This window comes from Leptonychotes weddellii, chromosome 1, assembly GCF_054177405.1.
Source record: "Leptonychotes weddellii isolate Sample4059 chromosome 1, ASM5417740v2, whole genome shotgun sequence".
Lineage (NCBI taxonomy): Eukaryota > Metazoa > Chordata > Mammalia > Carnivora > Phocidae > Leptonychotes > Leptonychotes weddellii.
Genome location: NC_138369.1, coordinates 49,615,507 through 49,642,775, shown reverse-complemented (window position 1 = coordinate 49,642,775; position 27,269 = coordinate 49,615,507). Strand labels below are relative to the sequence as shown.

The window sequence follows — 27,269 nt, the reverse complement described above, 5'->3', positions numbered from 1 at the left end:
TGCCTGAAGTAGCTGGTAGAAATAACCCCAGCCGCTGGATCTGTTCTGTTCTGTTCATTCAGACTGGCCGGAGCAAAGGTCAGTTGGCCAGCAGCAGACCAGGCTTTGGGCCTGAGTTCCCTCTGCAGTGCGTTGTGCCTGAGTGCCCGTTCTCACCATATCCCAGTGGGTGGGTGTTGGGCCAGAGGAGTGGCCCTAGACTGCAAAGCTGGTGGAACCCAGGTTCAAGTCCATGTCTTTGTGGCGTAGAGACTACAGCCCAACTTCAGTTACAGTTCTCTGTTCACCAGAATGACTTCCAGCTACTTCGTAAATTTAGTTTCCATCAGTGTTTTTGAGTGGTAAGAATGGCATGATGTCAGGTCTCCTCACAGTGTGCCACACCTGACCCCCTACAGTTACCACATTCTTTCAGACTTCCCGTTAACATGGGCGGCCATGCTGCGGGGAGCCTTGTGTCCCAGGCTCATTGACATGCTGGGTGAAGGGAAGACACTCTAAGAGAAGCAGACATATACAGCTAGGTTCAGAAGCTGGAAAGGAACATCTTTAAGGACTGGACACGAAAAGGAAGTCAGATTCACAGCTGTGAATAGGACTGGAAGCCATTGTTTCACAGGGGTATCCAAACTGGAGATGTGAAGGGTCACCTCATAAATTAAGAAAAGAAATCAGGAAAGTTCTACTCCAACAGGTCGAGATTAAGTTGCTCACCCTGGAAGGTGAGTTCAGAAAGAGCTCCTGTCGCCCAGGAAAGGACAGAATTCCCGATTGCATGCACCCGGATGCAGGGTTCATATTCACATCATTGGTGCTTCTGGAAACCCTGAGCCAAGAAATTAATGTCAACACTGGTGAAGCCATATGGCCCTGGCCACCACAGCTCCTGAACCCACAGGGCACTTCAGTCACACACATGTAGGACCTCGCACAGAAAACAATGTTTGTTGGGGATGAATTTACAGATAAATCACAAGGCATACAAGGAGAATTGCCACCATGAAAAAGACATTCTATAGACACAACTGTGAAAATTCATATCCTACGAACTAGAAACCATAAAACAAATCAAAGCGGCTTTAAAATAAGAAATGTTTGAAATGTAAATGAAGGAATAGAATCCATGGTGAGATTGGGACATTATGAAAAAAGAATAGGTGGATTTGAAAAAGAGCCAAAAAGAAATTCTAAATATTGGAAATGCAGTCATTGCCGTATACTTTCAGATTAATTAGCTTATTCATACTTCGTGGGAGCTAGTGTATGTAGTTTTATTCTTCATGTGTTATTTTTTAAAAGCCTTTTTCTCCTTAATTTATGCATATTGAAAATCTGGAAAATAGAGGGAAATATAAGGAAGAAGTAAGAATGTTACTCAGGATAATTCCTGTTAATACTTTGACATATTCTTTTTTCTAGTAGGGATCCCACTGAATATAACATTTTATTTTATTTTATTTATTATTTTTTTTTAAAGATTTTATTTATTTATTTGAGAGAGAGAATGAGAGAGAGAGTACATGAGAGGGAGGAGGGTCAGAGGGAGAAGCAGACCCCCCGCTGAGCGGGGAGCCCGATGTGGGACTCGATCCCGGGACTCCAGGATCATGACCTGAGCCGAAGGCAGTCGCTTAACCAACTGAGCCACCCAGGCGCCCCTGAATATAACATTTTAGACCCTGATTTCAAAAGTTTTTTGAACCAGGAACCTTATTTTACATCATTAGATATTCTTTGAAAACATATTTAATGGCTCCATAGTATTGCATTGTCTTGCTCTACTATGTTTATTCACTCCTCTTGATGAATATATGCATTTTGTATAGTATTTCCTAGTCTAATAACACTATGATAATCATTTGTTGGCATTTCAGATTCTTTAGAACACATTATGAGAAATGAGATAGGTTCATTAATAGGGTGGGGACTTATATTCTGCAGTGGGGCAGGGGGTCATGAAGGGCAGTGATATGTAAACATACTTTAGCCATATTGTTATATAATAAAGAATGTGGTATTTGTCCTGTGTTCCTGGGATGGAGCTTCTAAAGCCATTGGGATTTCCCCAGTGACAGGAGTGTCCTTGTTGTTCAAGGTGGTCCTTTGACCACACCTGACTTCATGTGAAAGGGAAGACTCAGGATGGGCCGGTCATGCCTGAAAGATCATCCATGTGATTAGAGGGTTGGGGCTTTGGGCCACAGACACCATCTTGACCTCTTGACCTCTGGGGAGGGGAGAGGGGCTGGAGATTGAGTTCATCTCATGGCCAATGATTCCATTAGTCACACCTATGTTAATGAAACCCCAATAAAAACTCTGAGCACTGGGGTTCAGTGGAGCTTCCTGGTTGGTGAGCAGATTGATGTGCTAAGAGGGTGGCATGTCCTGATTCTGTGGGGAGAGATACCTTCCCAGATCTTACCTTATGTGTTTCTTCATTTGGCTAGTCCTGATTTGTGTATAAATCCCTTCATAATAAAGCCGTAATTGAAAGTGTAGTGTTATCCTCAGTTCTGTGAGTAGTTTTAGTGAAATACCTAATTTGAGCGGTGTTGCGAGAACCACCCAGATTTGCAGCCAGTGGATCCAGAGTGCATATGGCCTGGGGACCCCTGACCCTGTGGCTGGTGTCTGAAGTGAGGGCAGTCTTGTTGGGGACCTTTCCCTTAACTTGTGCAACTCACCATGTATGATATATATATTTCCAGTTACTTCCAGAGTTTATGTACAAAGTTACACTTTTATTAGCTAAGAGAATGAAAGGTTGATCTCTGTGTCTCAATATTCTTATCTGTAAAGTGGAAAATTTAACAACATAGGGTTGTTGTATGATAATCTTTCTGTAGTGCCTAGACCAGTGCCTGGCCCATTGAAAGCAATCATGAAGTGTATGTGCTCATTGTGGGAAAATCATCAAATATAGCTGAAAAAACGAAGAGAAAGAAGAAATCATTTCAAATGCTGCCACCCAACCAAAGACATCAAAATAGGATTATATTTTGTATTTTGAAAACCCCATTCTCTTAATAGGTTAGTGTATCCCTTTTACGTTTATTATTATATTTTTGGTCTTTTGTCATCATGTTCTATTTTTTTCAAAACATTTTCTATGCTTCCTTGCTATACTTTATTTCTCTTACTTTTTATGTGATTTTCTCTAATTTTTAAAATATGCGTAGATCTACAGCTTATTTTATTTACTTCAGAGGTAGTAATGGTTTGACCAGTAATGACTTCATATCTTTAATAAACATACTGAAACCTGGATTTCTCAAGCTTCTGACTTCCAGAATAAAGCCCTGCTCTGAGATGTCTTCCTGGTTTTGGTTGTTCTGTTCCACGTTTTTTTTTAGTTTTATTGAAATCATTTGTAGTATGTATCTCTGCTTTCAAGAATTGTAAGCAATACAGTCAGTATGTAGTAGGCACATAATTTTAATGAATGGGTAAATATCACAGTTCTTTAGACTTGATTCTATGTTTAAATGGTTTCCACAGCCATCCCAGCCCTTTTGTGCATGCTTCCTCATTTCCAAGGCTTACTTGGATTCATTTCTTTGTTGCTAGAGTCTGTCTTCAAGGAGGTTTTTTGATTGTTTACTGGCTTTTTAAAAAAAAATTTACACTTGTTTAAGAATGTTTATTTTTAATAAAATTTATTAATAATTAATAATTAATTGATAATAAAATTATTTTAATAAAAATAAATCCCCAGTGTGGGGCTCAAACTCATGACCCCGAGATCAACAGTTGCGTGCTCCACCAACTGAGCCAGCCAGGCGTCCTGATTGCTTACTGATTTTAATGAAAAGTTTCAAACATACCCAAGATAGAATGATGCAGATTTAACAGTTACTAAGATTTTTGCCATGATTGTTTAAGCTATTCTCCTTTATTCCCCTGAAGTATTTTAAAACAAATTCACAAGATCTCAAGTTATGTTATACTTAATACTTATCTCTCTCTCTCTCTAAAAATACAAGTATCTCCTTGTATAACTCAATGTCATTATCATAGCTAACAATATTAACAATTCCTTGGTATCATACTCCATTCATGCTCCAATCTTCCCAATTTTCTCAAAAAATACTCTTCAAGTATGCCTCCCCCCCAAGTAAAAGGTATAGAGACACATGTATCCCCAGGTCCTTGATGTTGGTGAGGAGCCTGAGGTTCGGAGAGGTAAATTGGCCTCCTCAGGTCATCTGCTTTTGTTAGACTCAAGTTCGTGCCTGTGTTGGTGAGTTTTGAGTTTTGTACCCTATGCCTGGCTGCCTCGGCCTGCTTACCCACAGTGGGATGAAGCAGCTAACCTCAGCCGAAAGCTTCAGCCCGTAGGTTTAAAGGCTAAAGCTAGAAGAGACTGGTGTGAAGGTGAGCACCACCCAGGAAGCCTCACACCAGCACAGAGCAGTTTCTCACTGGAAGATGGTGTGGGTTGCCATGGTGAGGCAGTTCCAGCCCCAGCCCTGGCCAGTGTGGTTTCTTCTTTGGTTCTGTGTCTACTTTGGGGACCCCTCCTGGGGCAGGGGCAATGGCAAGGCCCCCTAAAATGAGGACACGTGGCTATAAAGAGCTCTGAAAGGTTATGGAGAAGTGTGGGCTCTGGGATCTTGGCTTTGCTGCTCATTCATTGTGCATTGGGCATGTTCATTGACCTCTCTGATTCAGCTTCTGCCTTCGGAAGATGGAATCACAGTACTCACCTTTCCAGGGTTGTTGTGAAGACTGCGTGATATAGGTGAAAGCATCCCCAGCACGTGCCAGGCAGAGTGGCTGTTTATAAATGGGAGCATAATCCCATTTCTCTCTGCCAGGGAGGAGGACAGAGCATTGTGTCAGCACCAGCCATCTCCCCCCCCACCCCGCCGCTGTCCCCCCACTGCCAAACACCTCCCACAGACCTTTCCTCTCTCCCTTGCTGTACAAGGTGGTCTGGTGGCCAGGGGCCCTGCTTTTAGGGGGCGTTGGAGAGAAGAAGGGAAGGACAGGGCGGAGCACTGGCCCTGTTGTGTGCTGTCACTTCTCTCCACCTGGTCTGGTGTGAGGCCATTTCATGGACAGGGTGCTCGGCTAGTCCGGGAATTGCCCCATTTTCTTCCCAGAGTGTTATGGATTATTTCTAATTTCAAATCGAGAGACCCAGTTCATTGACGCAAGACGTTGGCAGAGGTTGTTCTCTTAGGCTGTGTGGGGGGCAGAACCCCACTCAGAGTTGGGGTTGGAGCTCAGGGGCTGTGGAAATGCTCTTCACCAGCGAGTATGCTGAGAACACAAAGGAAATGTTTGTGGTCCTTTTGGAGTGACTGGAGTAAACATGTACCTCACCTAGAAGGGAACTGGGGCCCAGGAGCTTGACAAAGCTAGACGGCCCATGCAGCGAGCCACACAAAGGAGGACATCAGAACCAATTGGGCTCGAGAGGGCCTAATAAATTGTGTCCCTCACAAGGACCCGGCCTTTTCTGTTCCCTGGGTGGGCCACATGTGCTGCGCTCTGGAGAAGATTGGGAACAGCTGTTGCCGTTGAGTCATATCTGGTCCACGGGCCAGCGGCTGGCGCCTCTGGTCATTCCGTCCTTTTTCACAGAGCTCGAGGTGATTTGGCCCTCTCCCCAAAGATCCTGGGGAACTGCATGCTCAGCATCCTCTGTGAGGCGCTGGCAGCCGGGGCTTCCGTAGCCTCCTGCTGTGTCCTCTGCCCGGAACGGCCTCTTCTCTTGGCTTTCCGGCCTCCTCCCTCCCTCCAGTTGATAAATTCCCCTCTTCTGTGCTTGCTTAGCAGAGAGTCCTCGTCTTACTTTGATGTGCTTCCCTATGCTGCTATTTCGGGCTTGTGTGTGTCTCCCCCGTCAGAGTGGGAGCTCCTTGAGGGCAGGGACTGGGACCCAGGCCAGAGGACCGCATATAGATGTATGAAGTGGAGTGGAAGTGACCTTTTATTTCAGGGCCTGGGTAGCTTGGTTTGCATGTCCTGTATGAGGTGTCTTGGGAAATCAGGAGTGGGGAGGGAGAGGGGACAGCCCCTCCGCTGCTGGCCTGCCTGTCGCTCCCTTGCGGCGTAGTCAATAAACTTCCATCTCCTTCGGAAAAGAACAAAATAGTGGGGAGGGAGAGCCCCCCAGTATAGGCCTCGCCTGCCCTCTGTGCCCTGTCCCTGTGGCCGCTTGTGCACGGCTCTGACACGGTGGGCTCTGCAGGCCGCTCTGCAGTGAAATGTGTTCCTGCTGCTCCATCTGAAATGTGACCTGCCATGCCTTCTTCAGTCCCCTCTGTCTCCATCCAGAAAAATGTCTAATTGTATCTTGAACTCATTTACATTGCTTGCTTCAATGGCCTCACTTGGCAGCCGAGGCCATATGCTAATTCCACCCTTTTCATGAAGGAATTTTGCTGATTTTACTTACTTTTTATGGTAGATTTTCCCCCTTTTCTTCTTTTTTCCTCCTGTTTCTCCAATAAACAGTTTCCCAAGTCCACTCTCAGGCTCATTGACTCCTCAGTCTCAGCGGCTCACTCCAGATGGGCCTTGCCCTTCCAGTCAGCTTGGGGTTAGTTCCGAATGCCCTGCCTTGGTTTCTGTGCTTCAGAGGAGGGGCTCTCCGGGGCCTGGGGACCCATTTCTACAAGGGCCTGTTTGTCTGAGGCCACAGCAACAACTACTCTTTCTCAGAACAACCAGAGTGCTGGAGTTGGGAGAGTGGCCCTGGTTGCCCTGCCGTGTGAGGGATGAACCCCCCACTTTAACGATGGTGGAAGGGGTCTGAGGCCCAGCTCTGCCTTTGGCGAAAGTGGACGAGTTCCTTTACCCCCCTGAGTTCCATTTCTTCGTTTGCACAGTGGACATGTGAGGAGCTATCCCCCATTAGGGGTTCGCTTGGGGTCTTCTCCAAGTGAACGCAGCCCTTGGCGGCCCCTGGGACCCCTCTCTGCAGGTCCCGGGCCACCTTATTTTCAGGGCATGTGGTCCTGGCCCTGACACAGTTGCTTCAGTTGCTTAGCTTTTCTTCCTTTTCTTTCTGTTTCTGAGCAAGCACACATACGTTTTGGAGTGCACTAGAATGTCACCACTGAAGGGTAGAGTCTATTGTTAATAGAGGGGACATTCTAAGTAATTTAAAAGGTTTAATCCTCCTGGTCTCACAGTTCTTTTTACTCCATTAATATTTGTTGAGCACCTACTCTGTGTTGCTGAGTGTGAGGGATTCTGTGGGAAAAAGCCAGTCTGGTCCCTTTCCTGGTGGGTGAGGCTGCAGGGAAGCCAGTGAATTGCAGGACAGGGCTCTTCTGGGCAGTGTGGGCACTGTGGGACCCCAGGGAGGGCCACCTCTTACAGACCGGTGAGAGTCGGGGAAATACCTGGGAGGTGACGTCTGAGCTGAAATTGGAAGGCTGAAGTGCCAGGAGAAGGGACAGGATAAAAAGAGTGCTTTAGGCCCCTGTCTTTGTGCCAAGGCAAAATCTTGGGGTGGGCAAGAACGTGGCTGGAGCAGGGAGTGTGAGGAGGCATGGGGAGTGGATGGGGCTGGGAGGTAGGCTGGTGGTGGGGGGCAACCCATTGCCCTCCTCTCTGTTCCTCAATGGGAGCCCTGGTCTTCCCACTGCCTTCTCCACACAGGGTAACACAGTGCCTTTAGAAACCAGGACTCTGGGTGCAGAGTGCCTGTCCCTGCCACTGACTAGCCCTTTGATTTGGGGCAAGTGATTTAAACTCTGCTTTGATGTATTCATCTGCAAAAAGGGGGTGTTGATAATAGTACCTACATGCTAGGAGGACTGAATTAAATGAGCTCATGCATACACAGCACTTACAACAGTGCCTGGTTCATAGGAAGCACCCCATTAAATTTTGGCTGTGAGGACAACGCTCATTTCTTGTGGAAAGGGCTTATACCAAAGACTCGGTAAGGATAACTTCTGCCCTACAGGAAATTCCAGCTGGTGTCTCTGAGGTTTTCCTGCTTCATTCTTCCAGGAAAATCATTGTCTTAAGTTATTTTCAGACTTTCTACCCACTGCGGGTATTTTGAGACTCAGTATGGAAACCTGTGCTTGAAATTGTAGGGAGAAACTCCACCAGTGAGAAAATAACATATCAGACAGTGTTTGCAGCATTTATGTGCAGGAACTGCTTCAGTGCTGAGGTGGGCACTTTTCTGTCATCCCCGTCTTTATACGGTACTGCTGTACTGTGACTGCTGTGCTAGGCAAGGGCCTCAGTCTAGGGTGTTAGAGCGTCGGGGGCCTGGCCCTGTCTCTCGTCTGGCCTGCAGGACGCTGAGGCCAGGAAGGGACCATGCTCACCCTGTGGCCCAGCCGGGCCAGGTCCAAGCTGAGGTTTGTCTAACCCCAGGCTTGTGGCCTCTTGTCCCCCTGCTCTGGTCCTCTGGGGCCTGGTGACAACTGAGGGCACGCTACCCTTTTTTTCCGGGATGAACCCTTCCTGGCATCCACCTTCCCTACCCTCATCAAGGCCAAATGTGGGACATAGGAGCCATTGGCCATGGGGCTGTCAAAACTCCCAGCTCAGCCGACTGATCTTGAGTGCTTTTCTGATTCAGACAGGTAAGAGCCAAAGAAGCTGGATGTTTATTCTGTTTCTTCCAAATTTCCTTTCTAGAGAAAATTCCCTTCACAGATCTCACACTGGAGAGCTGCGGGCCAGTTTTGGCCCATGAACATGTTTTGTTTGGGCCATACAGTTTAAACATTTTTTTGAATTGGTTGTCAACATTTAAAAATTGGGAAATTTCATATAATAGTCCAGATTTTTGGCTTGTCTTGAAAAATCAGAAGATCTGGCAACTCCAGGCCCACATTCCTGTCTGGCTACATGGGCTGGAGCTGAGGAGAAACTGTCCTTTCCAGCTGGGCCACTGGCATTTCGGTTCCCTCTAGACTCACACCTGATCTTGTGTCTAGCCCACGTCACTCAGTTGAGGTCCCCCACCCCCACCCCCCCACCTGCCCCGGGCCTTGCAGGCTTTTATGTTCGGGAACACGGCCACTCACTGTCTCCATTCCAGGATGGGGCTTTGTCCAATGCTACAATTTGTGAGAATGAGAACTCACGTCCAAGAATATTGGTAATTATCACTTCCATGGTTAAGCACCTGCTGTGTGCTGGGCCCTGGGTTATGAGGTTTGCATTCATGATCTGTGAGCCCCACACTGCCCTATAAATAATATATGATCCCCATGTTGCAGATGGGAAAGACTGAGGCTCAGAGAAGTAAAGGCCCTTGGACGAGTCTCATTAGGCATACAGATAGGGGAGGCTGAAGTGGGGTCCAGCATGTTCCCTGCAGAATCTGTGTATGTCTCCCTCTCAGACATTGGCCCTCATTCTCACTGTGAGCTGCACACCTGCAGGTGTTTCTCCTCACATCTCTCCATAGGAAAGGAAGATGTGTGTACCCTGAAACCCAGGGCCTGCCTGCTTCTAGAGATGGAAAGACTCCTGGTGAAACTTCCTGCAGAGTTTCCCTTCGGGATCACAGGGTGCTGTCTTCAAGAGAAATCCTCTCAGGTGCCACTTCAAGGGGGGAGGCCTGGTGGACCAAAAACGGCCTTACATCAGGCAGACCCAGGTTTGGCTCCAGTTTCACCATGACCTAGCTGTAGGAGTTGAGCCATCTGGCTCGAACTATCTCTGCACCCCTCACCCCACTGGCTGCTTCCCTTTTTTGCCTCCCTCCTCTCTCTCCTGTCTTCCCTCCCCTGCTCCATGCCCTCCTCTCTCACACTTAGCACTTAACTTTACTCTTCTGAGCCTCCGGTTTCTCATTTGTAGATGGCTATTGCTTGGGACTATGGCCAGCAAGCTTTAGACCCTCCGTAACTGGTTAGCCGTTAGGAACGGTGAGCCTCTTGCTCATTTTCACATTGGAAATCACACTGACAGGGCCCTAGGGTTATGGAGTTTTAGTGAAAATATTGACTTAAAAAGTAGCATTTTCCCCAGGGCACCTTGATCAAAGCATTGGGAAGACCTGGGATACACTGAATTACCCAGGTCCCCGTAATGCTGGGTCCTCCTGTTCTTGTGGACCAGGTACCTTCTTTGTTCCAAGCACTGTGTGAGGCGCATAACTTTCTAAAAGGTTAGCAGTGGTTTATCTCCATTTCACAGATGAAGAAATAGGCCCAGAGGGTTTAGGTGTTATGTGAGAGGCACAGCAGCTGGTAAGTGGAGCAGAGATTCAGACTTAAATCCAAGCTGACCCTCCCCAAAGCTTGTGCTCTTCACACTCCACCATGGGGCCTGACTGTAACCTCTGCCCCGGCACCTGAGCAGATCCAGAGTGTCAAGTGATTACATAACAAAGATTCAGGAATTCTCTGTCCCTCGTAAGGTCCTGCTGTTTCTGGTCGATCACCAGGTCTCAATATTGATTCGTACTACTTGGGGAGCGGGGGGGGCTCCCTGGTTTAATTCTGAGATTCTGGGCCACCTTCCTGTGCCCACCCCTGGCTGAGAGACCTGAGAGAGACTGGATGACCCACGGGACAGGGTCTCTTTCCTTTGTGCTGTGAAGTTCGCCTCAGCCACTCTAGGACGGGCTTTCTTTGTGATTTACATTCCCGTGTCCACCTCTTACTGTTTTGTCCAGAAGAAGTTCTTGAATCCATATTTGGTGATTTGTCTCTCTGTTTCCCTCCCCCCACCCCAAGGTGTCTGCCAAAATCCTGTATAATTCGTATCATCTCCCAAGCTGTTACAGTATATGAGGGCAGAGGATAATTTCGTTATATTTTGAAAAAAGATTCTCAGCAAAAGTAAGAAAGGAGGGGGAAGTTTTCATACTCACTGCATGAAATAGACAATATTTCCTGAAACAGGAGATACGAACCTCAAAGAATTTAAAATAAAACATTCATTTTATTATTTTTTTAAAGAAGGAAAACGAGGGGGAATAAAGTAGAATAGTCAGTCTTTTTATCCTAAGTACAGATGAAATTGATTAAACCTTAAAGACTGGCCTCCGTACACCCGGTTTATTAATTGAAGAATTTCCTCTTACCCAGAATGGGAAGTTCACATTAAAATCGAGCTTGCCCCTGAGTGGCAGTGACACTTGAGAACTGAACATTTTCCACAATCCCATTTTCTCTTCGGTGCTAGAGGAAATCCTAAAATGGTTAAAAAGGGGGGGAGGGGGCTTACAGGGGAGAGGGAGCAGAAACCGTACATTTTAAGGAAGCCTTCTTTCATTTCCTTGTAAAGCATGAAATCAAATTATAGCTCATGGCCCACAATTATTTTATTTCTACATTTCAAATTCCATTTTCTGCTCCTTTTCACTGCTCTAGAACAGGAGTTGTACTGTTGTGCAAAGTCAGCTAAAAAGATTACCCCAGATAGACTATGACACAGTAGCTTAAAGAAGCAAACAGGCAAAACTCCCTGTTAAGTGGGGAGTCGAAGCCCTGCAGAACCTGTGCATCTGCCTCCATCCGGAAAGGGGGTGGCAGAGGCCAGCACCCCCTTTGGCCCTTTGATCCAGGGAGCACGGACACCTCTGTTCTTGCTGCGATGCCTGACCCTGCCTTTGCCCCTCTCCTGAGGGGGGGCAATGTGAATGGTGTTTGCTCTAGGACCTCCTAAGGGTGGGCCACCCGCCTGGTGACGAGGAGCTGGTACAGGGGGGTGCCTGGCCCATGATTAATACTCCTGCTTGACAGGGTTGGAAGGTCATGCCTATTCCAGTTCTCATCCTGCCCCTCCCGTTCTGTCGGAGGGAGACTCGTTTTAGTACTATAGGGTGTCTTACTAGCTCTTGCTGATCCCTGGTCAGCAGCCAGCGGGCCTCGGGTTCAGAGCTGTAGCAGCCAGCATTATCTAGTTAGCGTTTAACAATATTGCACCACGTCGCTTTGTGTTCTCGTTCTGTTTATCTTTATGCTTAACTTCTACTCATGGCAAGTTTCATGCATTTATTGTCATGTAAAGTTCTTTTAAATATAAATGCATTTGAGATACAAAAAAAAAATGACTTAGCCCACATAAGTAAATAACCATAGAAGTGGTATCCACAGGCATGGCAGAGATGAGAGGTGATGCGTGGACAGGGAGCCCTGGTGTAATTCATACTCCCTCCCTGCAGCCCGCCACAACTGTTCTGAAGACCTCCAGCAAAGAGCCCTCTAATTGTGTAAAGATGTCATCTGCATCTTTACTAGCCCTGCCTCTCAGGAAGTTCTCTTATAGATCTACCTGAGTTCCTTCATGCTTCCGTTCAAGATCACTTCCTTTGTATTTCCCTCCAATGAGGAACATGTGGTCTCAACCTCTGAACTTGACAGCTCCTGATTTTCTCTTCCCTTGGCCTTGTGGCGGGCACATGCTGTGTGGTAGCATACTGCTCTGGGTTTGACTTCAGACCTCCAGTTGCTAGCTGTGCGGACAGTGGGAGAGTCACTTCAGATCTCTCCAAGTCTCAGTTTCTCCATTTATAGAAAGTGTGCATAATAATAAATTCCTCCTTCTTGGGCTGTTGTGGAGATTGATTGGAATTGTGGGGCATGGTGCATTCTTGGGCATTCAGTGAATGTTCATTTTCTTTCTCCATTTCCCCAACTTCCTGATACTTTAGTCATTGTTTTATTTATTTTTTTATTTTGAAATAATTTCAAACTTACAGAAGATTTGCAATAGTACAGAGAACTCCCACATGCCCTCCACTCTTTAGTTACCCTTAGGACCGACCGTCTCTGAATGTGTTGTCTGGTTTTGGTGCACCCGGGCGTGGGGGTTGCTCTCCAGCAAGTCTGACAACCGCCGACTGGGGGAGGAGGACAAGTCTGTGGTTCCTACATCAATCTTGCGGAAGGGCAGCATGTCATTAACGAAACATCTTTATGACCCCTAGACAGACATAATGGGGTCTACCTCCATCTCTCTTCTGCCGCCATCCCCCAACGTTGCATTGTTACAACTTGTAGAATCAAGTCCAGGCTCTTTAAGGAGAGTTTCCTAGCAGGAGAGATGCATGCCAAGGATGGTGTCTGAGATGCTTTTATGTGTGCATAGGTACCGCATTAAGAGACATCAAGCACTGCAAGAGAGTTATTCTGTCTTCAGGGTTCTTTAAATCCTCTGAATCCATTAAGGAAAAGGTGTCTCTCTGTTCGGTGTCTGGAGCTTTAACACTTCTCAACATTGTGAGCTCCGTACCTATGACAGCAACTGTGTCTGGCTAGAATGTAAATAGTGTTTTATTTTCGTGTACTTGTTTTTGGTCCTTTTTTTTTTTTCTTAATTTTTAAAAACAAATTGATTTTGAATCAGTAATATATGTGTGTGGTTTGAAATTTAAAAGGTACAAAGCATAGACAGTAAGAAATAGGTCCCGCATGCACCCATTCCCTGCTTACCTGGTTTACTTCCCCAGAGGTAAACGACTGATGTTTCTTGTAAAAATTCCAAGGACAGTGATTTCAGGCATATACTTTCTCATGCACAGCCTGTGGAGATGGCAGTATACTGTGTATGCTCTCTTGGTAGGACTTCCACCTTGGGAATAGGACCGCTCTGTGCTTTTCAGTAGCTGTGTAATATTCTGTTACGTGGTTATCCCGGAATGTAGGTAACAGCCTCCCTCCTGACGGGCAGCTAGGCTGCCTCCACATTTTGGCTACTACAGACGCGTTGCAACAATGGCCTTGAATGTGCCTCATTTGCATGTGGGGTGTTGCTGGATCACAGTACACACTTTTGATGGTTGTTGCCAGGATGGCCTCCAAAGAGGTTTTGTCAGCACATGTCCCAAATGGACAGGACTGTCTGTCTCTCCACATTCTTAGTGGCAGGGTGTCGTCAGTGTTTGGAGGGATGACGTGGCCCTGGAGCGGCAGAGCTTGACTTTGAATTCTAACCCTTTCCTCCCAGTCCTGTGACCTGATCTCATCTCTAAATAGGCGTAGTGATGCAAGGTTATGTGGAGGGTGCTAGGAGTCAGTAGCACCTGGCAGGGCAAGGACTTACTACTCCTCTGGCCCTTTGATTGTGGTATTATTTTGTCAACCCACCAGGTGAAAAAACTAGTCTTAGCGTCATTTCAATTTGCATTTTTCTTGTTATTGGTGAGGTAGGGCATCTTATTACATGTCTGAGCTCTGTGTATTTCTTTTCTTTGCCCTTGCTTCTTGTCTGACTTCCCTCCAGCCACCCCACTCTCCTTGCTGGTCCTTGGACACCCGGACCCCCTGACACCCCATACGGTCTTTGCACCGGCCCCTCCCTCTGCCTGGAATGCTCTTCCCCTGGTTAACTGCCAGCTTCTCTCCTCCGCGTCCTGGCTCAAATAGCTCCTTCTCGGTGAGGCCCATCCTGACAGCCTGAATTAAAATTGTAACCCTCCTGCCTCCTGTACATTCCTGAGCCGTTTTTTCCTGCTCTCTTTTCTCCCAGGACACTTACCATCCTCCCCCCGTCTGTGAGACTCACATATTATATGTGTTGTTGGCTTTTAGCCTTACTTCACTGGCTGGTGAGTCCCTCTTGTAAGACTGTCATCTGTCCTCATCTCTGGTGTGCCAAGCAGCAGTCTAAGGTCTGGCAAGTAGGAGGTGCTCAGTGAATGTTGCTTAGTATGAGCTATCTGGAGAGATTATTGCCATTTTGGATTGGACCATTACTCTTTTTATTATCAGTTTGAAGAAGCTTTTTGACGATTAAGGGGAGTAGTCCTTTGTGGCTAGTGCGTCCCTAGTCATGTTGGCCTTTATCATATTTTTGTCCATGCAGAAATGTTTGATTTTTATGTTGTTGAATTTGTCAGTCTTTCGTATTTTTTTTCTTTTTTATATCTTTCTGGTTTTGTGTCTTACCTAGATGGGTTTTGTTTTGTTTTAAGATTATAAAATTTTTTTTCACGGTTTCTTCCAAGATCTTTATGGTTTTATATTTTTATGTTTAAAGCTTTGGTCCTTGGAAATTTATTTTGGTGTGATGTGTGAGGTAGAGCCTCAACTTTAGTTTTTCTCTAGATGGCTGCCTGCTGTCCCCGTGTCCCAGGTGAGTGCTTTTCCCCCCGTTGACACATGTGGACAGGGAGGCCCAGGGAAGGACGGCTACTCACCCCATCTCGCAGCACGTCTCATTCCTCACCACCGCCCTCTCTCAGCTCTGCGGGGGTTTTGCCACGAGTCGCCAGCATTTATTGTTTTTTGGCTTTTCTTCCTTTTGGCGGGGGCCCAGCACCTCTATTTGTCTGCTGTCTTGTCCACAGCTGTGTATTTGTTTCCTCGGTCTCTTACACGGGCTCTCTTTGTTGTTTCCCCTGTTCCTCCACTGCTAACATCGCTCCCATTGTTCTCCTCCTGGGTTTCTTTAGGTGCTGATGAATGCCTCCTTTCGCTGCCTCCTGGAGGACTGTGCCTCTGGCTTGGGATGCGTCCTAGAGGACTCTGGCGGTTTGCCTTTGCACCTTGTCTGCTCTCCTTCCTCCTCCCATCCTCAGGGCCTTTCCCGCTTGCTCTTCGGCATGCTGGAGAGTTCCCAGGAGATGCGGCGATAGCCAAGAGGCAGCTGGCAAAAGAAAAGGAAGACATTTTTAAGTTAGTCAGCCCTGGGTTCTAGCCCTGATTCTCCTGTTTACTGTCGTGTAACGAGACCTCAGATTTCTCTTTATTAAAATGGGAGACTCTCCTCCTCATGGGATTTGGTAAGCGCAGAGCTAACACACATCAAGCATGGTTCATGAGCCCATGTGCCTGTTAGGAGCCGGCTGGTGGCATAAATGCCAGGGTATGAGGCAACAGGGAGTTGTGAGGAGAGGGAGGGTTGTTAATTCGTCGTGGGACCTGGAAGATGTCCAGTCCTGCCTGCCCAGGTTCTCCTGCTTGGGTGTCTCCCTGCTGGCCTGGTGGAATTCGGCAGGATGTTTGTGGAGGACCCTACCTTTGCAGGCTGGGTTAGAACAATAAGGACTTCCTGCCCATTGGTGGGCACAGTGCTCCCAGCTGTTGGCTGGCACTCACCAGTGCCCCCTGTGAGGGCCCTCGGAGATACTGCTGGATTGGGGGAGGTATTGCTAGTATTTGTTCCATGCTGCCATTAATACTCTCCCTTCTTCTCAGCCAGTAAAGGGCATGGGGCCTATGGGGGAAGGAGATGGCCCCTTTTGAGCTTCTATGGTGCTGGGCACCGTGATACAAGTACCTATATGATAGCAGCTTGTGTTTATTGAGCTCTTAGTATGTGCCATGCGCTGTGCAGGCCCCTGCTCTGTAAGGTGTTGTGTCTGGGTCGGCAGGCTACAGGGGAGGGATCCCAGGCTCTGAGAGGTCACGAGGTCTCTCTGCCTGAGGCTGCACAGCTGGCAGGAGGGAAGCGGTGCCTGGGCTTGGGGGCTGGCTCCTCCGCCTCCCCGCCTCCCCGCCCTGCATCTCTCACGTGCCTGCCAGGGCATTGCAGGTGGGCTTCCAAGCCGCTGCTATTTTCCTCCCGCCAAAGGGCAGCACCCACCCTCCCCCCACCCCCAAGGATTCTTTTGCTCATGTGCCCCATTTGCAAGTATGCCATCCCTCTGGGCTATCTCCTACCTCCGTGTCTGAGATTTTCTATCAGGTCCGTAGAAATCAAAATGGAATTATTGTCCCTATTTTACAGACGAGGAACGAGAGCTCAGAGAGGGTATATAGCATTAAGAAACTTCCCTTTGCCTGAAATTGTTCCTACCAGAAAACCATCATCTGGTAGGAACAAGGGTCACAGGCACTGGGGCCTCCTCTAGTGACTGGGATCTCCTTTGGCTTTCTGGTCCCCTACTGGAGGGGCTGGGCCTGGCCAGCGCCTCCAGTCTGTTGGACTCCTGGCCTGTCCTGCGGTGTGTGAAGTGACCCTGGCAGTTGTGTAGTGGCATGGGACATCACGAATGTGTGACTCCAGCGAGGGGAGGCAGGGAGGGCAAGGAGAGGGGCTGGCGGGCAGTGTGTGCAAGTCAAACATGCCGCCTGTGCCCTGGTGGGTGCTAGGTCCATGGACACCATGGGGGCCCCACGCCTGACCACTCCGAGAACTCTTCCTTCTCCACGCCCCACACTCAGTCAGTAACCTCACTCCTTTGTCCACATGTGTTTGCCTGGGGGGCTCCTGGACAGGTGGGAGCAGTACGACTCTGAATATGAGGCTGGGCTGAGAGCTTGGCTCAGCACTGACAGCCCTAAATGCAGCTCTGCTTACTGAGGGCCCAGCGGGCCTTCCCCTTTGATACCCCTGCCAACCTCTTGCAGTGGGCATCTTTGTTTAGATTCTGATTTACAGATGAGGAAGCAGAGGCCCCCACTGGGGCTGTGGTTTGAATGCCTGGTTGGGTGTCTCCAAGCCCTGCTCCCACCTCTTCCTCCCACTCGTGGCCCTTGGCTCCCCACCTGAACATTGACCTTCTTTGCTAAGCCCCTTCCATATCCAAACCCTCTGATTCTGTGCTGAGGAGGGCAGGACAGACAGCCCTGGTTCACAGCTGTACACTGTACTGTGCCAGTAGGAATCTGACAGGGAAACTTCAGGTCACTGTACTTTGAGGAAAGTATGCAAAAGGAGGAAAACTAAGTTGCACAGAATGGACACACACCTGAGTGGACTCTCTATAAGGGGGCCAAATGGCCCCCATATTATGAAAGTCTTGACACCTCCTGGCAGAGAGTCAGGGCCAGGACAGGTGAGCCTATATTGGTGTCAATCCAATACTGGGTTTTCACCCTCGCTGGATAGCTTGGGACAAGTTATTTAACCTGCCTGAGCCTCAGTCTTCTTGCCTGTAAAATAGAGAAGCAAGCAATACATTGAATAAATGAATACAAACAATAGCAATGAGGGCACCTTGGGATTGTAGAGCTGCAGCCCCTCCTCCCACCCTGGGCCCCAAGGGGGACTTCTGACCCCTGCTCTGCTGTCCTGCAGTACCCACAGGGGCATGCACGTGTGTCCCCACCCATGTACAGAGTAAGTGCTTCACTCTGGACACAGGATCGCTCAGGGACACAGGATGCTGTGGTAGAAAGAAGTCAGTGGGTCCGAGTTCACATTGCTCTGACTGAGTCCTTGCTCCTGACTTTGACTTGGTCACTTCACCTCTCTGAGCCTTTGTTTTCTCATCTGTGATACCCACATGGCAAAGTTGAGGTGCAGTTAAGACGAGAAGCAGATCTGTAGAATACCACGTGCGTGCCACAGTTGGAGTTGTAGAAGGAAAAGCAGTCAGAGCTGCTCATGTTATTGAAGATTTCCTATGGCCTAGGTGCTGTTCTGAGCCCTCCCCACATGTTGTCTCCTTTAGTCTTCACTGCGGCCCACTGACTGGGCTCATCCCCATCCTCATGCTCGCAAGGACGCCAAGGCACACAGAGGTCTGATGTATTTAGGCACATGGGTCATATTAATAATAGTATAGAAATGGCCACTATAATTTTCTATTATATATATATAATATATATATTTTATATTTTATATATATATTTTATATTATACTTTATATAGGACAATGTATTTACATTGTTTTTTGAATATTTAATAAGTCACCGGTTAAAAATACATTTTTCTTTATTTTAAATTTAATATTGTTTTCTCCTTTTTAGGGTGTACATAGCTTTTGATTAAAAAATCAAATTTTATGATTAAAGATGTGATTTTGAGGTTGCTAAAATGTTTAAAGTTTTATATTCCGTTTCTCTAGCCGAAATCTTTTCTCTGAACACACTTTTTTCTTCAGTCTCAGAAGGAAAATTACATCTCACAGATAACTTACACTTTGTTAAATGCTGACCTTTGTAAGTTTTTCTTTATTTTTATTTTTGAAAAGATTAAGATATATAATCTACAGAATTGGAAATTGTAACTTTTTAAAGTACTGAGAAACTTTAACCCTGTTATAATTATTCTGCAAACCTTTAAAGGGATCTATAGTCAGAACAACTAGATGAAAAGGTCTGATAGACGGAAAAATATAGAGGGTCATTTGTAAGCTGCAAGTTCCTGACTTGTGTTTCCCGCCCACTTGCTCGCTGTGCCCCTCTGGTCTCAGAATGGTTTCCTACCCTGGGTTCGTGGGAATTGGGAAGGACACTGTTTGATTCATTCTTTGGAATACTGGGGATTTTGAAAAAGACAAGACGGGCCAGTTATGTCACTTCCTGTCGTCTGATGAAAAGTTTGAGGACGAAACGGGAGTAACTGAGAGCTGCTGCTGGGCAGCGGGCACTTGCCTGCTGCTGACCCCTGGTTCGCAGTGGGGCCTGTCAAGTCGCTGTGACCTCTGGTCTCTTTAGAAGTGCCTGATGTTGGCTGCGCCTCAGCGGGTCTGCTCAAGAGCCTGGCCTTTTGGAGCAAAGCTGTGTGCTCCTCTCAACAAAGGCGGCTTGTAGATGCTGGAGTAAGGCCGCAGAGGAAATCCTCACCAGCCTGAGTGGGGCCTGGCTGCACTTGTCTTTCTGGGTTTGTCAGGCCAGTTTCATTTCTGTCCCCAGGAGCCCAACAGGCATCATCAGTAAGATAGGCTAAATGCATGGAATACATGAGTCCTTCCCCTTCAGCCACTGGGCCCAGACAAGGCATTCCTGGGTAGTGGTGTATACCAATAGGGAATTGAGTCACGGGGCTAGACTCTGAGTCCTGCCTAGAGCCAGACACCTACTGTTTTTCCCACTGTGCAAGTCAGTGGTGACCAGGGAAGAGTGCTTCAGTGGTGGGGCCAGGCTCCCTGGTGTCTGGTGGCCTTTGGTGCTCGTTGGTCTAGAGCAAGTAGCCCCATGACTCTGAGTCCCACCTTCTTTGAAACAGTGGTTGTGGAGATTAAGTGGTTGACTAGCGCGCAAGGTGAATGTGCCAACAGGAAAGACTGCCCCTCCTCACCTTCCCTCCTTTCCCAGGAGTGAGCTTGGGTCATGAGTCACCCATAGAGCAGTCTTCCTCTGTAGCACCATGACGATAATTTGGTCCTAAAAATCCCTTCTGGGGCAAAGGGGAAAATATCTGCATATTCCTGTATCCCCAAGATAACACCTTTTTTTTTTTTTTTTTTTTTTTTTGTGAAACTACTTAAAAATCCTATTAAAAAGGACACATTCCCTTCATTGGCTAACATTAGTCTTCCTAACATGGGTCAGGGCAGTTTCCTTTCATTGACTCCTCTGTAATTTGTCCCTCTGCTGCTGTTCAGCTCAGGTGTGGCTGTGTATTTAGGGCGTGCTCACAGCCAGGCATGCATGTGTAATATAGAGTGCACACACACACACACAACACCTCTATATGTACATGTACACACACACACTTACATATATGGTATTCACTGTTGAGGTAGCTGAACCTTGGATTGCTCTTACCCTCCCTGAAAAAGCAGGAGCTTCCCACCCAGAATGGAAAGGACAGAAGAAGTGAGTAGCTATATTGCAGCCGTGGGTGGGAGGATCATGACGAAAACCAACTACTGTGAGGAGAAGACCCAGGAATCACAGAGGACACAACCTCCAGGCCTCCACATTAGTTTTCTGGTCTTTCTGTCTGCTGTCTTGGCAAGGCCAAATCTCTAGGCATTTGCCAAGTCTAAAACTGAGATATTTCCTGCTTGGATATTTTTTCTTCGGTAGGATGGAATGAAAATGAGAAGATTGAGGCAGTAAAATGGTGTGGGTTTTGGGGTCCCCCAGCTCTGCTGCATGCTGGCTATGGGGCTCTGGGCGAGCTCTTTGTATTTCACGGGCCTCAGTTTCCTCCTCTCCAGATGAGGTAACGCGTCTATCCCTCATGGTGGTTGGTCATGAGGACTCCGTGAAATCACGTGGTCAGAGTCCCTCCCCCGAGGCCGGAGCTAGAAGGTGTGTGGTGGTCATTCATTTCCCACCCCACCCACTTTTATCTTAATACTTTAATTTGGCTGATTTTGCTTAACCTCAAACATCAGGCCACTTTCTGCAGAGTCCTCTCCCCCATTTCCCTTTCTAATCTTGTCTTCTCTCTCTCCTTGCAGGGGCCCAGATCATTGATCTGATGATGCTGGTCATTGATGTGACCAAAGGGATGCAGACCCAGTCAGCGGAGTGCCTTGTGATTGGGCAGATCGCCTGCCAGAAGCTGGTTGTGGTGCTGAACAAAATAGACCTCTTAGCTGAAGGGAAGAGACAGGCAGCGATTGATAAAATGACTAAGAAAATGCAGAGGACCCTGGAGAACACCAAGTAGGTTTGTTGATGAGTGGTGTATCCACTTGTATAAGCTGGTCCTGGGGCACAGGTCATTTCATTAACACAGATTGGGTAGGCAGGTGTCAGCCGTGGGTCCTAGTAAGTGGGATCTTGCCTGGCATTTACTCTCATCAAGGGTAAAGGCTAAAATGCTGTTGCAAGAGACCAAAAAATACAGAAGCATAAGGAAACTAGAAGTTGATTTTCTAGGTAATTTCTTAATGTGAACGGTGGAGGGGGTTCTTCTCTGCACAGCATTCAGAAACCCAGGCTTCCTCCATCTTGCTGCCCTTCTACTGTAGGGTGTGTCCTTGTCCATGTGGTCAAAGCCAGGCATGGGCACTACTGCGTTCACGTTTGAAGGAGGGTCCAGTGTGTCAGGAATGCCTGGACCTAGAAGGGGCACACACCCTTCCCACAGATTCTGTGGGTGAGGGAGGACTCAGTCCTACCTGCTCATGTCACCCATGCCGTGGTGTCAAAGAGCCCGGGAAACGGATTCCCTCACCATCTGCTTAGCTGCAACTCGGTTATCAAAAGGGGGAAATTGGTTTTTTGGTTTTTTTAATATTTATTTATTTATTTTTGAGAGAGAGAGAGTGAGAGCACACAAGCAGGGGGAGGGGCAGAGGGAGAAGCAGACTCCCCGCTGAGCAGGGAGCCTGAGGTGGGACTCAATCCCAGGACCCTGGGATCATGACCTGAGCCAAAGGCAGACGCTTAAACGGCTGAGCCACCCAGGCGCCCCAGTGGAGCTTGGTTTTGGTGGACGACTGGATGTTTCTGTTTCAGAGGACTGTTAAATTGGATGGATGGATGGACAGACTTTGCTGTTGGAGGGGAGACCGGGAAAGACAAAATCACAAAGGACTGTCATGGTATTTCACACCAATGGGTTTGTGATTTTGTCTTGCGGAAAGTAGGGAGTCCTTAATGAGTTTGTGCAAGGAAGTGGCTGAAAGGTTCTCCCATCCAGAGACAGCTGGCGGCAGGTGGAAGGATGGCTTGGTGACAAGGATCCAGGGGGAGAACAGACAGGGAGAGGCAGTGTGGTGGTGTTCCCAGGGAGAGAAATGTGGTCTGCGTTAAGGCTGTGGAGGAAGGGGAGGCTGACCTGGGGAGACCTTTAACAGGAGAAGCAACAGGCCTTGTCAAGTGATTGACTCTGCTTACTGTCCATGGGGGTGGCAAGGTGGCCGTGCTGCTGGGCAGCCTTGGGGGTGGTGGGAGGGGTGGGGGGACAGAGAGCTGCCCGCTCGCTCAGGCGGCCGCAGGAGTGACTTACTCTGATGTGGTCAAGAAAATGAGAAAATGTCCTTGTTGAGCACAGAGTGTTGGCAAACCTCATTGTTTTATCAATTCCTCTCTTCCTCTCCGGGCTAGTGCCTTTTGATCAATACTAAATAGCGGTCACTGGGAGACAGCGATGCTTCCTCTTTGCTATGCAGCCTGAGACAATATCCTGCTCCTTCCACCTCTCCTTCTCCTGCCTGTGGAGGGCAAGCAAGTAAAAAGTGTTTTTGTTTCCCCGTCATAAAGATTGATATGCCTTCCCATTTATGATTTTTTTTTTCAGATCCAACACCTGCAACTCTCCCTCAGAATTCTCAAGTTGGTTAAATTAAAGCTCCAGGCCTGTGAATGGGCCAAATATGTCATAAAAGATTTCCTAGCGCTGCCTTTTGTTAGCAAAATTCATCAATCCGATAAAATCGACACATTTAGATAAGTGTTGCATAAGAATTCAGACTTTGTTATTCCCAACGGAAGTGGATATGAGACTGTAAAAAGGAAGATAAAAAATTATATCTTCTTTTTAGTGAGTTATTTGATCTCCCTGCCGTTTTATTTACTTGTCAGAAAGGGGAGAACAGGTCCTTTGGACTCCTGCATAAAAACCCAGTACAATGTCAGTATCATTTGCTATATAAATGGGACCTTCTGGGAAGGGCTTGGGATACTTTTAAGGGTGAATTAATACTAATTATTTTGAGTGGTTAAATTTAAGGCAAATTCTCACTTTGCATTTTAAATTACTATTCCTATTTTGATTTATTGCTTGAAGGTCCAATTGTGGACTTTATCACACATCCAGGGGAAATTGTCCCCCTGAAACCTCTTCTGTCTTCATTCAGTGCCCAGAGGGCAGAGAGAACAACCCCCATACTGGAAGGGATTGCCCCCTGTTGGGTTGTAGCCAGTGGGTTCAAGGGCCCCGGGGCCAGGCCAGGTTGTAAGAGAGCATTAGCTTTCACCTCTGTGCAGCAGAGAACTTTATTTTAAGTGACCATTTCCTTTCCTTATGGCCCCTTGTGAAGTGAATCTTTTGTAATGCTGCTCCAAATGCGAAGAAACTTTCTACCTAAAAAAGAAAAATTTGGACTGACGAATTATGTAAATATCAAAACCTGAAAACATGAAACCTGTTAAAAAGCATAACTTATTTTTTCCCATCCAAAGAGCAATTGAAAGAAAATTGGGAAAAAGAGAAAAATGATTAAAAGAAAGAAGCCACCCAAATATTTCTTTTCTCAGAATAGCTGCTGACATTTGGGTTTATTTCATTCCTATCTTTTCACTGTGTATCATATTACCCCCCCTTTTTCCTCCACATTACTTTGATTGTAGTAAAATCTGCATAACATAATATTTATTATTTTACCCATTTGCAAATATACAGTTCACTGGCATTAAATACATTCACAAAGATCCCAGGGTCCTGTGATTGAGTCCGGCATCTGGCGTTGGGCTCTTTGCTCAGCAGAGAGCCTGCTTCTCCCTCTGCCTGCAGCTCATCCTGCTTGTGCTCTCTCTCTCTCTCTCTGACAAATGAATAAATAAAAATCTTTAAAAAAAAAAAATTAAAAAAATTCACAAAGCTGTGTGCCCATCACCACTCTCTATGCCGAAAGCGTTTTCAGAATCCGCAACATAAACTCTGTACCCGTTTAACAAGAACTCCCTCTTTCCTCCTCCCCTCTCCTCCCTCTCCTTCCCCACCCCCAGCAGCCTTTATTCTGCTTTCTGTTTCTTTAACTTTGCTTATTCTAGGTACCTTATAGAAATGGAATCCTGTGTTTGGCTTTCTGTATCTGGATTATTTCCCTTAGTGTAATGCTTTCAGGGCCCATCCATGTTGTAGCCTGTGTCAGAATGTCACTCCTTCATAGTGAATAGTGTTCTGTTGTATGTATGTACCTTATTTTGTTTGTCCATTCATCTGTGGATAAACACTTGGCTTGTTTCCTTTTGGTTATTGTGAATAATGCTGTATGAACATTGGTGTACAAATAGCTATTCAAGTCCCTGCTTTCAGTTTCTTTGGGTCTATACCTAGGAGTGGAATTGCTGGGTCATGTGAAAGTTTTATGTTTAACTTTTTTGAGGAACCACCAAACTGTTTTCCACAGTGGCTGCACTATTTTACATTCCCACCAGCAGTGTGTGAGGGTTGCCATTTCTCCACATCCTTGCCACCACTTGTCATTTTCCCTTTTTTTTAATAGTTATCCTAGTGGGTATGAAGTGGTATCTTGTTGTGGCTTCCTCGACCCCTTTTTGTTGGTTTATCCCCCCTGGTTTTATTGAAAAATAATTGACATACATGAATATATAAGGTTATGGCGTGACACCATGATGGTTTGATTTACATATGTTGTGAAATGATTATCACAGTAGGTTTAGCTAACATCCATCTTCTCATAAAAATACAATAAATAGAAAAGAAGGAAAGAAAAAAGGAAAAAAACATTCCTGTGACGAGAACTCCTGGGACCTACTCTGTTAACAGGTTTCCTGTATATCACGTGGTAGTGTTAGTTAGAGTCATCACATTGTACCTCATGGCCCTAGGGCATATTTATCTCAGAGCTGCAAGTGGGTATCTTTTGACCACCCTCTCCAATTCCCTTTCCCCCCCACCCTCTGCCTGTGGTGACCACAAATCTGCTCTCTTTCCGAGTTTTGTTTTTTGTGTTTTTGTTTTTTTTAGATCCTGCAGATAAATTGAAATCACACATTATTTGTCTTTCTCTGTCTGACTTATTTCACCTAGCTTAATGCCTTTGAGTTCATCCGTGTCGTGGCAGATGGTAGGATTTCCTTGTTTTTTATGGATGAATGATATCCATTATGTATTTATATACACCGCAACTTCTTTATCCGTTCATCCATCGATGGACACTTAGGTTGTTTCTATGTCTTGGCTGTTGTAAATAATGCTGCAATGAACATGAGGGTGCAGATGTCTTTCCAAGTTAGTGTCTTCATTTCCTTTGGATATATTCCCAGAAGTGGATCATATGGTAGTTCTATTTTTGATTTTTTGAGGTTCCTCCACACTATTTTCCATAGTGGCTGCAACAGTTTACACTCCCTCCCACCCAAACCCAGTGCACACAGGTTTCTCTTTCTCCACATCCACACCAACATTTGTTAACCTCTTGTCTTTTTGGTGATGGCCAATTCTAACACACGTATGAAGTGATATTTCATTGTGGTTTTAACTTGCATTTTCTTAATGACTAGTGATGTTGAGCATCTTTCCATGTACCGGTTGGCCTTTCAAATATCTTCTTTGGAGAAATGTCTATTTAGGTCCTTTGCCCATTTTTCTATCAGGTTTTGTTGTTGTTTTGTTGTTGTTGTTGAATTGTAGAGGATCTTTATATATTCTGGATATCAATCCCTTGTCAAATATATGGTATGCAAATGTTTTCTTCTATTCTGTAAGTTGACTTTTTACTTTCTTCATAGTATCCTTGGAGGCACAAAAGTTTTTAACTTTGATAAAATCCAATATATTTATTTTTTCTTTTGTTGTCTGTGCTTTTGGTGTCCTATCCATGAAATTGTTGCCAAATCCAATGTCATGAAGATTTTCCCTAATTTCTTTTCTAAGAATTTTACAGTGTTAGCTCTTAAGTTTAGGTCTTTCATCTATTTCTATATATGGTAATTTTTTATATATGGTGTAAGTTTATATGTAGTGTAAGTTAAGGGCCCAGCATCATTATTTGTATGTGGATATCCAGTTTTCCCAGCACTATTTGTTGAAAGGATTGTCCTTTCCCCTTTTACCATGTCAGAAATCAATTGATCATACATGTGTGGGTTTATTTCTGAGTTCTCTGTTCTGTTCCATTGGTCTATATGTCTTTCCTTATGCCAGTACCACACTGCTTTGTTTATCTTTGTAGTAAGTTTCAAAGTCAGGATGTTGGGTCCTCCAGCTTTCTGCTTCTTCTCCAATATTATTTTGGCTATTTGAGGCCCCTTGCAATTCCTGCATGAAATTGTAGGATCTGCTTTCCATTTCTGCAAAAAAATGTTGGCATTTTCATAGGGATTGCATTGAATCTGTAGATTCGTTTGGGTAGTATGAACATCTAAACAGTGTTAGGTCTTCCAATCCATGAACATGATGCCTTTCCATTTGTTTAGATCTTCTTTAATTTTTCTAATCAGTGTTTTGTAGTTTTCATTATATAGGTCTTTCACATCCTTGGTTAGATTTATTCCCAAGTATTTAATTCTTTTAGATGTCATTATTAAGTGGAACTGCTTTCTTAATTTCCTTTTCAGATTGTTTTTAGCTAGAATACAGAAACACAGCTGATTTTTATGTGTTGATCTTGTGCCCTGCAACTTTGCTGAATTCAGTTCTTCCTTTTAAACATATAGTTGTAATCATGAGCTATTTGCATTTTTTATTTCTGCTTTCATTACTTAACATTTTGTATAGCACTTCTTCATGTAAGCATCACTCCATTGTAGGCCCTTTAGATTGGCATAAGTTTTCCTTCTTTAAATAAACAACCCTGGGGTGAACATCTTCAACCATCCTTAAACATTTTCTGTATTTTCAGGTTTTTTCCTTCTGAGACATTTCCAGGTGTGAGATTACTGGACCAAGGGCACAAGTCCTTTCAAACCTGTGGTTGTACACTGCCCTATTCTTTTCCAAAAGGGTTTGCATCATTTACACAGATATTTGCAGCTACCTTTGGTTTCTAATTTTAAAATATATTTGAAACTTAGTAGGGTAGAAATGGTAAGTTACTCTTGTTTTTTGGTTTTTTTTTT

The 27,269-nt window shown here is 46.0% G+C and overlaps 1 protein-coding gene across 3 annotated transcripts in view; it reads left to right on the top strand.

Moving 5' to 3' along the window:
- EEFSEC (eukaryotic elongation factor, selenocysteine-tRNA specific) overlaps positions 1–27,269 on the top strand; it is a 238,568-nt gene that overhangs the window by 59,891 nt on the left and 151,408 nt on the right. For all 3 annotated transcript variants that reach the window (XM_081822974.1, XM_081822977.1, XM_081822968.1), the window contains exon 2: positions 20,972–21,179. In XM_081822974.1, the coding sequence (XP_081679100.1) occupies positions 20,972–21,179 (208 nt within the window). The remainder of the gene's footprint in view (positions 1–20,971; positions 21,180–27,269) is intronic.